Source organism: Vulpes vulpes, chromosome 3 (genome assembly GCF_048418805.1).
Source record: "Vulpes vulpes isolate BD-2025 chromosome 3, VulVul3, whole genome shotgun sequence".
NCBI lineage: Eukaryota > Metazoa > Chordata > Mammalia > Carnivora > Canidae > Vulpes > Vulpes vulpes.
In genome coordinates, this window is record NC_132782.1 from 113,635,677 (window position 1) to 113,652,026 (window position 16,350).

Genomic DNA, 16,350 nt, shown 5'->3' on the forward strand with positions numbered 1-16,350 from the left:
GGGAAGGCTAAAAAGATTTCATTGTTATGAATACATGCCATTTATTTATTCAACCCGCACTCGTGGTTAAGTAGGGGGTTTGCAGTTTTTTACAAATCGGAACAGGTGGTATGACTTTGCCTTCTTCCCCAAGCATCTCCTTACTCCAAATCAATGTAAGTAGATTCGGGGCGCCTGCGTGGCTCAGTCAGTTGAGCGTTTCCTCTTAGTTTCGGCTCAGGTCGGGATCCCAGGGTCATGAGACAGACCCCCAAGTGGGGCTACGAGCTCAGCGGGGAGTCTGCTTGGGGTTCTCGCTCCCTCTGCCGCTGCCCCTCCGGTGGGAAGAGACGTGTGGGGCCGTGTTCACAGCTCCATGACGGCGAATGAGATCTAATTCCCCAGATTGACCATAAGACCCAAAGGTTCCCTTTTCCTCGTTCGGGTCACGTGAACAACCAGGTGCTACACAGACAGCAAGAGCGTCATATTCGGACGTCAGTGAAATCCGAGGAGGGGAGATGGAAGCACATGCGGGGAGTGCAGGGGCTCTTCCTCGGGGAGAGCTGCCCGGCGCATGTACCTGTGAGCATGCAGCACGTGGTGGTCTTGCCGGCCCCGTTGTGTCCCAGCAGAACGGTGATCTGCCCCTGGTACAGGTTCATGGTCAGACCTTTGACTGCCACATGCTTACTCTTTCCCGTCTGATACACCTGCGGAAAATTCACATGGCGGGCATGTGGTGTTCCTGAAGCATCTATGAACCACATCAAGTCGCCCTGAACTTGGATTTCCAGTCCACCCATGGGAATCCAAGGCGAATCTGGGAGGGCGCCAGGGTTTAGCTGCATGGGGCTGCGGAGGAGCCTGACGGGGGTGCAAACCCGGGGGCTTCTCCCTGGAGCCCCAGAGGCCAGAGCTCGAGGACGAAGGGCTCAGAGCTTGGCGGGGAGTCTGCTCCCTGCTTCTAGAGCCACACTTTGCCCTGACGTGGCCCAGCAGCTGAGAATTCCCGCCAGAACCGTGGGTCTGCAGACAGCAGGTGTGTGAACACAAGGGAAATCCCTGCTCGTGGAAGCCGCAGGCGAGCCTGGCTGCTGGGGCCGCTCGCGATGGACCTGGAACCCCCGGCCGCGTCGTGAGTCCCTGGGCTCCCATGTGACACCTACCCCCCCAACGCACACACCCAGCGCCCACAGCCACAGGAGGGCGGCACGAAGTGTGACAAGGCTGCAGCGTCCGGACACGGACACGCCTCTCCCTTGGACTCATCGCATTTGAAGATCAGAAAGTGCCAAAGGGGAAATTCTGCTCCGTGGGATGCGCCAGGGCACAGGGCTCACATCCAGGCGTCCTGCCCCAGGAGCGCTTAGTCACGCAGGGCTCAGCGCGCAGCAAAGGCTCAGCCAGCGCTGGCAACAGCCAAGCCCTCCCCATCTGGAAGCCGGGCCGAGCGACTGGATGTGGAAACCATGGGGATGGACGTCAGCCACCAAACAGCTGAGCTCCATGGGGTCCCCAGGCAGCGGTGCTGGCGTGGCCGGGGGTGGGAGGTGTTTCAGCCGGAATCATCCGGACCCTCTGTCCTCCCCCACTTTACTGCATGACAGGAAATGGGACGCGTGATGCTAGATTCCTATTTCAAGGATCCCCTCCCGGAAGGAAGCTAAGCCTCTCTCGGGAATGAATGTACCTTGTAACCACCAGGTTATTATCAGAATAAAACAAGCCTCTACACATGATTTCTTAAATTCTTAAAAGGAGATTTGTGAGTTCCTACCTTGTAGAGCTGTCGGATTTCAATCCCTTTCACCAAATCGGTAGGCTCTTCCTGAATGAACTTGCTTTCCGAAGCTTTGTCTGGGTCCCCCACGTCTAGCACTGACCGTGTGAGGGATGAAGACCGTCTCTGCCAGTGGGATGGCTAGACAGAAAGTCAACTACATTAAGGTGTTCGGGTGAATCGACCGTCTTCTTTGGGAACATAATACTTGGGTAAAATAAATCCTCCACCCCACCCCGCCAACCCCAACTCCCCGTGTTTCCTGGTACCAAACAGCTAATGGTGCCTGGAGAAGTCTAGCAACCTGTTCACGGACTCACTACCAATGAGCTGCATTTGAGCCCACAACTCATGGTCCTGAGGGTGGAGCGAGCGACAGGACATGCCCCACACCCGGGCTCCCGGTGAGCTGGGGAAGCCGTCATGTTGGCAGGCAGCCCCCTGGCCGAGGCCTGGAGAGATAGTGGGGTGGACGCTTCTCCACACTCCTGGAAGGGCCAGTGGGGCCACCTGTGCCCTTCTGACAGGACCACCTGCCTTGCAAATGGTGGGACGGGGCCGCTGGCAGGGCTGCAGGAGCACCGCATCCGCAGGTGAGCTCCACTTTGTGAGGACAACGTGGTCACCACGGGAGGCAGTAACTCTGAGAACTCATGGTGGGGGGTGCAGCCACGGGAGGCTGCACCTGCCGGCTTCCAGGGTCACACGGTCTCAGAGAGGGTCAGGACTACAACAGCCCAGAGGGGAAGGAGGCAGTGGTGTCCCGTGGGGACTTGCAGGGCCTGGCACGGGCGTGGGCACACCGGACATTGCAGACACGCTTGCAGCCTCTCTGCACGGGCGCCAGCGGGGGGCAAGGGTCGGAGGCAGACTCCTTTGTCATCGTGTTCCCTTGGCGACCACAAGCTGATGGGCTTGGGGTGAATCCGGGCTAGAGGAGCCCACTTGGATTTCCCGGGGCTCGAGGTTTCGATCAGGACACTGACACGGGTGAGGGTGTTGTGGGGCTGTACAAGGTGTCACATGGTATGTAGGACAGGAGCGCCGGTACTCACCATGACAAAGAAGTACCAGGGCTTGGGGATGCCGTACTCCCCCGGGAGGACGGCCTCCACGTACCAGGCCACCAGGCCGTATAGGATGGAGTCCAGGACCAGCATCACCAGAACATGGGAGAAGTTAAACTCCCCGCTCAGGCCGCCCACGTGCTTCCACCGCATGCCAGTGCCTGAGCCGAAGGAGGCACGACGTCAGTGCATGGGAGGTGCCCAGGCCACCCACAGGACTGGACTGTTGGCCTGGGCCGAACGCGAGGCACCAGAGGGGAGAGCCACCGCCACGAGTTTCTCCCCAAGAAAAAACATTTTCAGGATCCCTGAGAGGCGGGAGGAGGAGTCTGGTCATCCAAGGGTCTTCCCCATGCCCTGTGCCCGTCGCACTGCCTCTCGCTGGCTGGTTCTCTTGAAGCAAGGTGGGCGCAGGCGCCTCCTTGCCCTGCAGGCTCCGTGCCCCCCCCCCGGGGTACGTGCCCTCTGCGAGCATCCGTGCTGTGATCAGAGAGGGGCCCACTTGTGATTCAGTCGTCCCTGTATCTGCAGCATCAGCCCCAGGGTGGAGGAGGGGCCCGGGACCAGTTCCGGGACACGTAGGGAGGTGACTAACCTGTGTGATGCCAAGCGTCTAATCTGAGTGCAAGTTGACTAAACTCGTCATTTAAAGCATCCAAAGTTCTGAGCGTGTGCTGCCACCCGGCAGGCTGGTGGGGGCGGGAACCAGTGACCACGAGAGAGGTTTGAGTGGACTTCAGGTGAGCCAGCGGATGGGCTGGTGTGTTAGTGTCACACACCCATCAGGTGTGTCAGGGGGCCCCCGGGAGCCTGCACTTCCAACACCCTTTGGTGGGGGGCAGCTGCTGCCACTCGGGGGAGGGGGGAGGCGACCTCTGAGCCCCTTCCTGGCATGGGATCCCGTGACCTGTGTCTCTCTGTGTACCGGCCCAGGGCATCGCCTTTCGCTGCAGCTAACAACCAGACCTTGCCCGACTGGGACGGGTTCCAAGGCCGCAGTGGCCGCTGAGCACACTTAGCTCCCGAGAGCCAGGTCCATCCCTACCCAGTGCAGGTCCACAGGGTCCGAGTGGCAGAGGGCAGGGCTCCTCCCCACCTGGGCAGGTGCGCGATTGCCGAGTGACCTTAGGTATTTACTGTGGATGCGTGAACTGGAGCTTTAACAGGCAAGCCACAGGAAATGTCCAGGTGACCTGCCCCCTCCCTGCCACCAGTTGCCCCAGAAACCCCCAGCGTGCACACCCCACACCCACACCCCTGGCGGGGTGTTTGCAGGCAGCATCTGGCTGGGTCTGGCCTCTTAGCCAAGCTGGCCGCCTCCCTGCCATTGGTCAGCGCGACATTCATGTTTCGTGACGACTGCTGCTCCAGATGAAAAGCTACCGTCTTGCCAGCGTTTTACTATTTGTTCCAAACTTTTGGTTCTTTCTCTCCTCTTTTCCTCTTTTTTTCTTGCATTCATAGAGAATCTTTGCATGATTCAATTTTATTTCCACTGCTGATTTATTATTTATACATCTAGTGTTGTTGCAGGGTTTACGGTATTCGTCTTTAACCAGAGTGTGTCATCAGATGACGTTTCAGCTCCTCGCAGGTCCTGTGAGGACCTTACACAGAGTCTCCCCAGCCTCCCCACCCCCACTGTCACCCCACATCTTCTGCACGAGCTCTAGATGCTATAGGTTCCTCCTGCTTTTGCTGTAGACACTCAGTCCTCTCAGAGCAAAAAAAAAAAAAAAAAAAAAGTCAAATCAAAACAAAACAGTACAAAAACCATGAAAAACAAAGTATTTTCCATTCCTGGTGCTCCTAAGTGCTGCATGCAGATCCACGCTTCGGTCTGCTATTCTTTTTGCCTGAAGATCTCAGCATTTCTTGCAATGTCTCCTCCCCATCAAGTCTGTCAGCTTCTGTTCCTTTGAGACAGCCTGTCTGTCGCTCACTTTCCGGCGGCTTGGCAGGGTTTGGCCCGAGCGCATAACCGGGTCCCCGCGTCGTGTCCTGGCTTGTGTGCACCTGTGGCCCGCTGGGATTCGCTCTTCCACGGAGTGCCTACTCGAGCCCCCTGCCCCGCGCTTTACTGCAAATCCTCACATTTAACTGATGTGTAGGAATTCTGTACGTACTCTGGACACGAGAGCGTTCTGTGGGTTCGATGTGTGTCTGTCGGCCTCTGTCCTCCATTCTGTCTGTGGCATCTGAAGGTCAGATGTATCTGTCTTTGTGGTCGGTTATATTTTGTGTCTTGCTTGATGAGGAATCTTTCCGGCCTCGAGGACAGGGTGTCCTCTTCTGTGTCGTCTCCGAAAGCTTTGTAGGGTTTTGACACTGAAATTGATTTCTGCATACTGTGCACTGGTTCTTCCCCCAGAAGGTTCTCCAGGGGCTCTCATGCCACCTCCTGACCCCCACTGCTCCCTAGCACCACTTGGGCCTTTCTTTCCTGTTCTCTCAGTCTCTTTGTCAATCTCTAGCCTATGTTCAGGCTCCTGTGGTCACTCTGATGAAAAGTAGTTTTTAAAAAAATTTTTAATTAAAAATAAATTTATTTATTTATTTTAATTTAAATTTTTTAATTTAAAAAAACCATTCATTTTTTTAATTAAAAATTTAAAATATATTATTTATTTATTCATGAGAGACACAGAGAGAGAGGCAGAGATACAGGCAGAGGGAGAAGCAGGCTCCATGCAGGGAGCCCGACGTGAGACTCGATCCTGGGACCCCAGGATCACACCCTGACCCAAAGGCAGATGCTCAACCACTGAGCCATCCTGGTGCCCCAATTCCTCAGGCTTCTTGTGAGATTTCCTCCTGCCCCCTCGGTGCTTACTTTTACGCTGGTGCGTCTGGTGTATATTTCTTCTTATTACTCTTGTCTGGGATTTGCTGGGCCTCCTGAAATCCAGTCTGGCGACAGATGTGGGCCCCATCTCTTCAGAACCTCTGCTCCTTGCTCTTCTCTGAATGTTTTCTCAACTCTCTTGCACATTTTAACATCTTTTCCATTCTCTTCGCTGCCTCCTGCGTCGTTTCCTCTAACCTACTCCCAGCCCATAACCGTCCCTCGGCTGTTTCAGAGTGACTGTTAACCTATCCACTCAGTTTTTTATTTGGTTGGTTGCAGTTTGCATTTCCCAGAAGAGGTATTTCGCCCTTATTCCTGCACATATTTTCAAAGATGCCTTTAAAAAAAAAACCACACCTCCCGAGCATTATTGTTTCATAATCTGTGTTTTGATCCCCAAACAGGAGGACTTTGTGAATCTATTTTACTTTCTCCTGTTTCTGTTGGTTCTCATCCACGGTGGCTTATTTCCTTATGTTTTCAGGTGCTTTTTACTGTGCTGTGTTTTACCCTTGAGAACCCATCTGTGGCGATTCACCACGATGGGGATGAAAGTGCATCTGCCGGGTGCCTGAGTGGGGGTTTCCCTTGTCCCAGCACCGCCTGAAATCACGTCCCTGCACCAGGGTCCCTGGACAGGCTCCAGGGTGACCCTGGGCTGCAGCTCCTCCAGATAACCAGCCTCTAACCTGTTCTTGGGGGCAGTTTTCTCATTTGCTTTTTCTCCCATGATGCGGTTGGCACCAGGGCACCTTCCCCAAGGCCCTCTGGTCTATGGGGCCTCAGATACACATGCAAGGAGAGACTTCCCTGCTCCCCTTCCAGAAAGCCGGCACCGGGATCCCTGGGTGGCGCAGTGGTTTGGCGCCTGCCTTTGGCCCAGGGCGCGATCCTGGAGACCCGGGATCGAGTCCCACATCAGGCTCCCGGTGCATGGAGCCTGCTTTGCCCTCTGCCTGTGTCTCTGCCTCTCTTTCTCTCTGTGACTATCATAAATAAATTAAAAAAAAAATTAAAAAAAAAACAAAAAACAAAAAACAGAAAGCCGGCACCTCCGTTGCTGGCCAGGCTGGGCCGGGCCGGGCCGGGGCTGAGGACTTCAGCTTCATCCTGGTCCTGTCCCTTGCAGGTGGTCCACACCCAGTGACCGCGGGTGGCAGCGGCGGAGGCCCGGCCACTCGGCCCAGTGCTCCTCCAGTGGCCAAGGTGTCAGGGCTGCATGTAGCCCTGCCTAGCTTGGCTCCCCCTCTCCCCCAGAGGATGTCAGCAGCCGAAGCAACCCAGGTGCCTCAGCTTTCAACACACGGGCTCCATAAACATCCCTATTCATTCCCTAACACATGAGGAATCAGAGATACTATTTTAAATCTACTTCCCCCTGTACTTTTTTTCTTTTTTTTTAAAGATTTTTATTTATTTGAATGAGACCACAAGTGGTGGGGAGTGAGGGGCAGAGGGAGAAGGAGAAGCCGACGCACCACTGAGCAGAGAACCGGACCCGACGCAGGGCTCTGTCCCCAGGCCCTGGGATCATGACCTGAGCTGCAGGCAGGTGCTTAACTGACTGAGCGTCTCAGGAGCCCCTCAAAGGATTATTTGTAACGTGTGGTCTCGTCGATGCTTTGTTAAGGAAAACCACTCAGCTGCAAAACCTTCTAGTCAACTGCACACCCTTCATTATATTTTAAGCAGCCATACCCTGTTTAGACCATCCTAACTTCACAAAGACACTAACTGGTAGACGGTGCCTCTGACCAGGTCACTGGAAATCATCCCAGTTGCGGTAAGAGGACCCGCCAACTGGATCCGGCTTGGCGTCCTATTCCTGCCCTCTGAACCTACACTTCCTAGTCCGGAACCAGGACTCTGGTGATAGGAGCCAACGCGGAGTTGTGAAGACGCATGAAGATGCTCGCTGCAGTGTCCGCGCCAGGCCACCTCAGTGTCTCCGAGATGTGGGACAGTGTCGCCCAGAGCGTCCACTGAGCTCAGCGGGCGTCGGCCTTCGTAGGTTAGCTGCGACATTCCGCAGTGACTGTCGTCGGCATTCTGAGGAATTCTTCCAACCCCAGAACGTAAGACACGCACAGGCGGAGGTACGCTTCCGAAGGTGAGACTTGCGAAGACAGTAGGCCAGCACCGAGGGACAGTGCCCCCGCTGACCCCGAGGTAAATGGCCCTGCGTGATCTGTCAAGTTCCAAACGCGTTCGCTGAACTAAGCGGTGAATCTGTGTCTTTTAGATGTGTCACTATGTAGGCTTATAATTTCCTGAGTCATTAATACGCTTTAGTTTGGCTCCCGAACCAGGCCGTGAGCTGCCGGTGGGAACCGCGTCCTACGACCCACCGCGCTCGCCAGACGCTGTAAGGGCTCGCGACGCCGAGGGGGCCAGCACGAGCCACTTGGGAAGGCTGTGGGCCTGGCCTGGGAGCAGGGGTAGAGCTTCCAGGCCGCTGCCCTGGGGACATGGGGGGCTCACCTCTGATCTCGAAGGAGGAGATTAGCCGGACTCCTAGCGCCATGGCGATGTTGGAGAGGAGACAAAAGGCCACTTTTTGGAAGTAGGTCCTCTGGGGGTAGCTGAAAGTCAGGTACAGGTACGGAAGGTAAGTGAAGAAGAAGATGATGCCTCCGGCAGCGGTTGCTACATGAGCTGCGGGAAAACAGGACAGGAGCCCATCAGCCCTGCACGAGGGGACACAAGCCCCTTCCCGCCAGGGCCCGCCGCAAACCCTCTCCTTCCAGGACAGCAGCCCGTCACACGGCCCTAGGCCAGCACAGCATCTACCAGCCTCTCAGGGACCCTTCATGTCCTCCTTGTTTTTACAGAGGAGGAAAATGAGGCTTGGCCACGGGAAATACATTGGCCCAGGTTCATGGAGCTAGTAAACCACAGGTCACGGACTCCGGGCTCTGCAGGCGCCAGCGTGGTAGCTCCGGATTGGGAGCCGCGGCCAGTGGGAGATGAGCTCAGGTGTGATTTCAGGAAGTCGAGAGAGCGGGGACATAAGATTGCATCCACCAGAGAAGGAGCCCCGTTAGGCATTGGGCAGCCCTGCGCGAACCTGGCTCTGCACTACGGCTGACCTTGGGTCTTTTTTTTTTTTTTTAAGATTTATTTGTTTATTTATTTATTTGTTTGTTTGTTTATTTATTTATTTATTTATTTATTTATTTATTTATTTATTTATTTATGATAGACAGAGAGAGAGAGAAAGAGAGGCAGAGACACAGGCAGAGGGAGAAGCAGGCTCCACGAAGGGAGCCCGATGCAAGACTCGATCCCGGGACCCCAGGATCGAGCCCCGGGCCAAAGGCAGGCGCCAAACCACTGAGCCACCCAGGGATCCCCTGACCTTGAGTCTTGTCTGACTTCTCTCTGAGTTTCAGGTTCTTCTGTAACAAGTGTTAGGAATTGCTGACATTTACTAAGCTCTTACTATATACCAAGGACTGTTCTCAGCTCTTTACACATAATATCCCATTTAATCCTCATAACTAAGTATAAATGCTGTGATTTTCCCATTTCACAGAAGGGGAAACGGAGGCACAGGCTGTGGATTTGCTAAGGTCAGGGTCCACACAGAGATTCAAAAGCAGCCCCGTGAGGCCGGAGCAAGAGCTATTGGCCTCAGTGAGAAAGGAGAAAGGCTGCGGGTGTCGGTGGGCAGTGGGGAGGTTGGACACTGCAGCCTCAGAGAGGCAGGGGACGGTCTGACCAGGGGACGTGGGTGCATTGCAAGGTGGTAGCCAGGGGGCCTCCCCAGGGCCAGTCTACACCGGGGAGAGTTTTTCTCCAGCCAAGCTCTGCAGCTCAGGTGTTGGCACGGGGTAGGTGGGGAGCTTGGTGGGACCGGGGTGGAGGATTTGCAACACGAATTCAGTGCAGGGCTGATGGTGTAGAGGAGTCAAAGTGGGGATGGGCCATGGGCTCAGAGCCCCTGAGGAAGCTGGTGAGGCTCACGCTGATGGATGGTGACAAGGTTAGGGCCAATGGATCAGGCGTCCTGATAGCAGACAATGAATTACTGGAGGAGGCGAGTGCAAGAGGGAAGGGGTACACAGGGAGCTGTGGGGTCAGGAGTGAGGTGATTGGGGTCAAGATTCTGGTGAGTCGGCGACACCCTCCTCCTGCAAGGGGCTGAGTGTCCTGGGCAGCGAGGGAAGAGGCGTGATCTGAACTGAGCGCACCTTCCCCCTGCAGCCATGTGGTGGGACAGGGGTTACGGCGGCCCTAGCAACCTTCAGGGCTCACCAGTGGGGAGTTTCCTGGGCCACCGTTATAAGTCACAGATTTTTACATCATCCGGGATTTTTACATCTTACGTGTTTCAACCCATTGCAAGCATTATTCTTTTTGATGCTCAAGATGCCCTGTCTTAGGTGAGCGGAAGCATCTTCAGGTTGGCTCGTTCATCCTTTAGACATCATCCCCTTGGTCTCTGGAAGCCTGCTCGCTGTGGTCCACAATGTCCAGAGCTCATACCGAATGTTCCCTAGCTCAGACTTCAAATCAGCTGTCCCCCCACAGAGCCCTGGTTCTGCGCAGAGGCCCTCAGAGGCCACAAGGGCCACTAAGGTGTCTAGCGCTCCTGGGCTGCCACTGTTTTTAGGTCTTCTCAGGAATCATGATGAGAAATATATTCGTAGAAGATGAGCTCATACCAATAATTCTAATTGATATTTATGATTATAGGGTTTTCCTTAACATCTTTGGCATCTCGTCTCTTATAGACTTGCTCTTGAATTCTTGGTTTCTATGTGTTTTGCTTTATCTTCTGCTGTAACTGTATCACTTTCAAAGAAATAATACCAACACTACTCCTAAATACTGAGAATACTAACACAGCTAAAGATTTCTCTGCCATTCCTTTATCCTTAAAATATCTGTCACAAGAGATATATAATTGAAATGCTATGTTTTAAAGGCAGTTGAGGTAATTGCTTACTTTGTGAAGTAATTACTTTCAAGCCCCTAACTTGAAAACATTTATTTCTGTTGGTTTTCAATTCTTAGAAATTGCTTCTATAATTTCCTTTGTCCCCCCCACTATTTTCCCAGTTGTTTACGTGGTGTGGTGGGCAGAATGAAGGCTTCCCAGGGATGTCCAGTCCTGACTCCTGAACCCTCATGGCTTTACGTAGCAGATGGACTTTGCAGAGGAGGTTAAGAATCTTGAGATGAGGAGATTATTCTGGATTGTCTGGGTGAACCCGATGTCACCACAAGCACCCTCAAAAGGGGGTAGGCGTGCCAGAGTGAGGAGAGGTGAAGGAAGGGGAGAGAGCGGTGAAGACAAAGGAAGGAGCGTGAGCCTGGGAACACAGGCATCAGGAAGTGTTCTCATTCTCCCCTCGTGTCTCCAGAAAGAACACAGCCCAGAGAAATGCACTTTAGACTTTGGTTGTAAAGTAATGAATATGCGCTGTTTTTAACTACGAAGTATGCAGTAGATTGTTAGAGGCAACAGGAACGTAACACGCATGTTTAGAAGTCAAAACTGTGTAATAATTCGCCTCTTAAATGATATCATTGGCCTTCATTAGCATACGCTTTGCTCACATATATCTCTACCCCTCCCCCTTTAAATTGTCATTGAGACAGATTCTAACTTTATATGTTGAGCACCCACTAACACAGATTTATATTTTCATGCTTTTGCCTTTTAAATCATATAGGAAAGAGAAGAAGACTTACAAACCATAAATACAAAAACACTGGCTTAAGTTACCTTGACCAGTGGTCTGTGTTTCTTCTTAAGGCCTCGAGTTGCTATCTTGTGGCTTTTCATTTCTGCCCAAATAATCCCCTTTAGCCAGGCTTCTGGTAATAAACGCTCCCCACTTCTGTTTATCTGAAAATGTCTCAATTTTGTCTTCGTTCTTTTTTTTTTTTTTAAGATTTTTAATTTATTCACGAGAGACAGAGAGAGAGAGAAGCAGAGACACAGGGAGAGGGAGAAGCAGGCTCCCTGAGGGGAGCCCGATATGGAATTTGATCCCAGGTCCCAGGGATCACGTCCCAACCCAAAAGCAGATGTTCAACCACTGAGCCATCTAGGTGCCTCTCGTCTTCATTCTTAAGGGATAGTTTTGCCAGATATAGAATTCTTGGTTGAGTTTTTTCCCCCCTCAAGATTTAAAATGCCATCTCATTACCTTCTGGACCTCATAGTTTCTGAAGAGAAATCAGCTATTAATCTTACCGAGGATCACTTATATGTGAGGAGCCTCTTCTGCTTTCAAAATGATCTTTATGTCTTTGAGTTTTGACAATTTGAATGACTCTTGGTGTGGATCTCTTTGAGTTTAACCTGCTTGGAGTTCACTGAGATTCTTTGGTTTATAGATCCATGTTTTTCATCACATTTGGGGCATTTCAGTCATTCTTTTTTTTTTTTTTTTTTTTTTTTTAGATTTTATTTATTTATTCATGAGACACACAGAGAGAGGCAGAGACACAGGCAGAGGGAGAAACAGACTCCCTGCAGGAAGCTTGATGAAAGACTGGATCCCAGGACACCGGGATCCTGACCTGAGACGAAGGTAGACACTCAACCACTGAGCCACTCAGGTACCTCAGTCATTATTTCTTTGAATATTTTTCTTCATTTTTTCTTTCTCTTTTTTTTTTTCTTATTCTGGGACTCCAGTGATGTGTATGTTAGTATGCTAGGTGTATCTCTCAGATTCTGTTCCAACCAAGAAAATCCCAGCACCATCTGGTTTCACTGGTGAATTATACCAAATATTTAAAGAAGAATGAACATCAAACCCTCTCAAAGTCTAGACCAGTAAAAAATAAAGGTGAATAAAATTGTGTTAATTTTTTCCTTCATTCTATCCATGTGGTATATTACATTTACTGCTTTTCTTTTTTTTAAAGATTTTATTTATGAGAGAGAAGGAGAGAGAGAGGCAGAGACACAGGCAGAGGAGAAGCAGGCTACATGCAGGGAGCCTGAGTGGGACTCGATCCCGGGACTCCAGAATCATGCTCTGGGCCAAAGGCAGGCACCAAACTGCTGAGCCACCCAGGGATCCCCATACTGCTTTTCGTATGTTGAATTATTCTTGTATTCTTGGTATAAATCCCCCTTTGGATGGTCTGTGATCATTTAAATGTGCCATTGAATTTAGTTTGCTAGTATTTTGTTGAGGATTTTTACATCTCTATTCTGAAAGAATACTGGTCTGTAATTTTATTGGTCTGATGTCTTTTCTGGCTTTGGTATTAAGGTAATCTTGGCCTACAGAATGAGTTTGAAATATCTGCGTTCTTATTTTTTAGCTTTCAGTTTTATTTATTCTGGATACAAGTCTCTTATGATATATATTACTTGCAGATGTTTTCTCCCAGCCTGTGGGTTATCTTTTCACTTTCTTAATGGTATACTTTGAAGTACAAAAGTTTTTAATATTGATTTAGTCCAATTTATCAATTTTCCTTTTTATGACCTATGCTATTGGTGTCATGTCTAAGAAATCACCATCTAGCCCAAGATCACAAAGATTTTTGGCCACATTTTCTTTTAAAGGTTTGTAGTTTTAGCCCTTATATTTGAGTTTATAATCCACTTTGAATTTTTATGTATGATGTGATGTAGAGGTCCAACTTCATTCCTGTGTACGTAGATACCTCACTATTTCATCACCTTTTGTTGAAAAGACTATTCCTTGCCTGTTGAATTGTCTTGGTGCCTCATCAAAAATCGATTGATCATAAACTCTGAGTTGTGTGGTGTATTTTTGCTTTCACTTGAAACTCTTACCTGCTATTTGCTTTCCACTCTGGTCTTGCTTTACTGTGCTTCTGACCTCATTGGTTTTGTTTTTTGTTTCTAGCCCTCTGCTTATTTCTCATGCTTGACCACAAGTTCAGTTTTTTGGGTTTCAACCTTCAGCACCACGTTAGCCTTAGCTTTCAAGCATCCTTTGATACTCATGTTCCAAGGTCCCCACATAACTCTCTTACTTGACCCTCCCCCCCACCATGTTTGCCCCTGAACAATTGAGGGATAGTGGGGGAACTCGGTATAGAGTTTGAATCAGGAGACAGTGTTCAGGCCTAGTCAACCTCCCAAGAACCCACTCCCATCTTGGCAGAGTTGGTATTTGCCAGGGCCCACATATTAGAACATTAGAAAATTACATTACATTGTAATGTAATTACATTACAATACATTACATTGATGTAAAATATTCACAAATGTAAGCAATAAACTGCATGGCCTCATTTATACCATATTTTGATTTTTCCCCAAGTTCTCTAAAGCCCTTCCTCTTTTCTTCTTCTTTTTTTTTTTTAAGATTTTATTTATTTATTCATGAGAGAAAGAGGCAGAGACACAGGCAGAGGGAGAAGCAGGCTCCATGCAGGGAGCTCAACGTGGGACTTGATCCCGGGTCCTCAGGATCAGGCCCTGGGCTGAAGGCGGCACTAAACCACTGAGCCACCTGGGCTGCCCAAGCCCTTTTTTCTTTTGTCACCAACTGTTGGACCTACCCTCCACTAGTGTTTTTATCTCTACCTCTTCTATTTGAACCAGGAGTTAATTCTCCCACACTCTGACTTTGACCCCATTTCCTGTTATTTTTGTTCCTAGTAGTTCATCGATTCTACCAATAGTTTTAGAAGTAACACCCATCCCAACAGGACCAAAGACCCAGGAACTTCAGTCTTACTATGGTATCTTAGCCACCCTACCATTGTGCCCAAATCCACAGTCAAGACCTGGAAAACTATCTGAACTGATGCCTTACCCCTCATTTCCTTCCTGGTTGGGACTTGACCCCATTTGTAGCCATTTGAAATGACATTTAGATGCCAAATGAAGCATAAAAACATACATACATGGAGGTGGATCTCTAAGCCTCTAACAAGGAATGGAAATAATCCATTGCTAAAGTAGCCAGAGGAGAAGTGAAAACCTGGCTTTGGAGGAGTGATCATTCATGCTGTAGGTGACTTCAATAGCAGTGCTTTCACAAACAGAAGTCATAAACACCCTCCCTGACAGAAAATTGTATCAGGACTCACCTTTTTGGAAGAATGTGCTGATCATGAATGCAAATAAAATCGTGGCAGTGGCAAAACACAGTAGAAAAACGAATATCAAGCTAGGATCACTGTTTCTGAACACCACCACACCATGCACCTACGGAGCAGTCATAGACACATGTCGTTTTTGCATGGAGTAATAAAGAGAAAGCATGAAATAGCCATATACAATGCAGACATTTTTTAAAAACTCACAAGATTTTCCTAAATTAAACAACAGATTTTTTTTTTTTTAAGGCAGACTTTGAGCCAGTATCCATGACCATTTACAAATGATGCTGTGCCCATGTATCTTTTTTTAAGAAACCATGAGTTTCATGAAATTCAATTTTTGACCCAGGGTGAATCTTTTTTGCTTTAATGACAAAGTTTATCCCATTTGTCATTATCACTATTACAGATGACTATAGTCTGTCGTCTCCTCGTTTTAATACTTTCTGGGCATTTTCTTTGTTTTATGTATTTTGCCGTGTGGTCTGGATTTTCTTGCCTTCCCTTATCCCAAGTGCCCCAATTTTGGTAATTTAGAAGGTAAATTTTCATATATTCACATGGTGGATTATAATTTAATCATTAAATGAAAGTTAGCAGATTGGAATGCCAGATTTCAATGACAGCATAGAAAGAAAATTTAACAAGGTAGCATGGGCCTAAGAGATCGTCCTCATCTTTTATAATAACTGTTTTCAGCCATCTGTGGAGTATAAAATTTGTAATGTTTTAGAATTTATGAAATACATCTTTTGGAATTCCACTTTCTTAATGAAATTGATCACACCCGTGTCTAGTCGTCGCAGACCTGGGAACGGAGGGAGGGCAGGGCTCTCCCAGTCCAGCGCCTGGTCCCCCCGGAGTTCATTAAGTACTACCACGCATCCACCTGAGGCTTTCCAAGTGTTCATCACTAGCTGTGCTCTCATCATATGCCGAATCTCAGCACCACCACCCACACCTCTGCATGGCTGAGCACATCCCAAGGGCCCAGAGACATGTACCTCTATGCAGAAGAGGATGGTCATGAAAGAGATGACAACGAGGGTCGAAATGAAGAAAAGGATGAACCAGGCAGCCCAGTGTTGCCAGTTGTTCACTCCCATAATGCACATGTACTCCTAGGGAAAGCAGAAGAGCCATTGGGTGGAGACATCCGAGGCAGCCTCACAGGCCACCTCCATCAGACTGCACCGTGCATTCAAGAACATGGAGCAAACCAGACATGGTGGGTCAGGTGAAGCCAGGTCCCTCTTGGATAGCCACCAGCAGGCTATTTCTGTACATAGTCATAAGAATCAATCAAAGGAGAAGAAAATTAAAGAGTGAGAAGGTAGATTGTCTACAAAGAGTAAAAGATGAGGAAATAGAGGGTGGGCATCAGAGCGCAGAAAGTAGAAGCTCTCCGGATCGGCCTTGTGTTGGGCTGGGGCTCCCTGGAGAGTGCTCCTAGCTGCAGCAACAAGAGAGGGAGTGACTCCTGGGGGGTCATTCTCCTCCTGTGCATTTCTCAGGGAGTCAGTCTGTAAGCATTTCTTGAATAGCTGCCACAGGCGAGCCCCACAGCAAGGACTCCTGTCGTAAAAACAGATGGGGTCGCCTGAATTGCAAGCAAGTCA

General features: G+C 49.8%; 1 protein-coding gene across 1 annotated transcript in view; it reads right to left on the reverse strand.

The window, feature by feature from the left end:
* Window positions 1-16,350, reverse strand: part of LOC112909126 (ATP-binding cassette sub-family A member 17-like) — a 64,496-nt gene that overhangs the window by 40,486 nt on the left and 7,660 nt on the right. The window contains exons 6-11 of the mRNA XM_072751301.1: window positions 15,736-15,852; window positions 14,720-14,837; window positions 8,159-8,332; window positions 2,818-2,990; window positions 1,760-1,903; window positions 563-692 (exon numbers count right to left, since the gene is read on the reverse strand). Of these exons, the coding sequence (XP_072607402.1) occupies window positions 563-692; window positions 1,760-1,903; window positions 2,818-2,990; window positions 8,159-8,332; window positions 14,720-14,837; window positions 15,736-15,852 (856 nt within the window). The remainder of the gene's footprint in view (window positions 1-562; window positions 693-1,759; window positions 1,904-2,817; window positions 2,991-8,158; window positions 8,333-14,719; window positions 14,838-15,735; window positions 15,853-16,350) is intronic.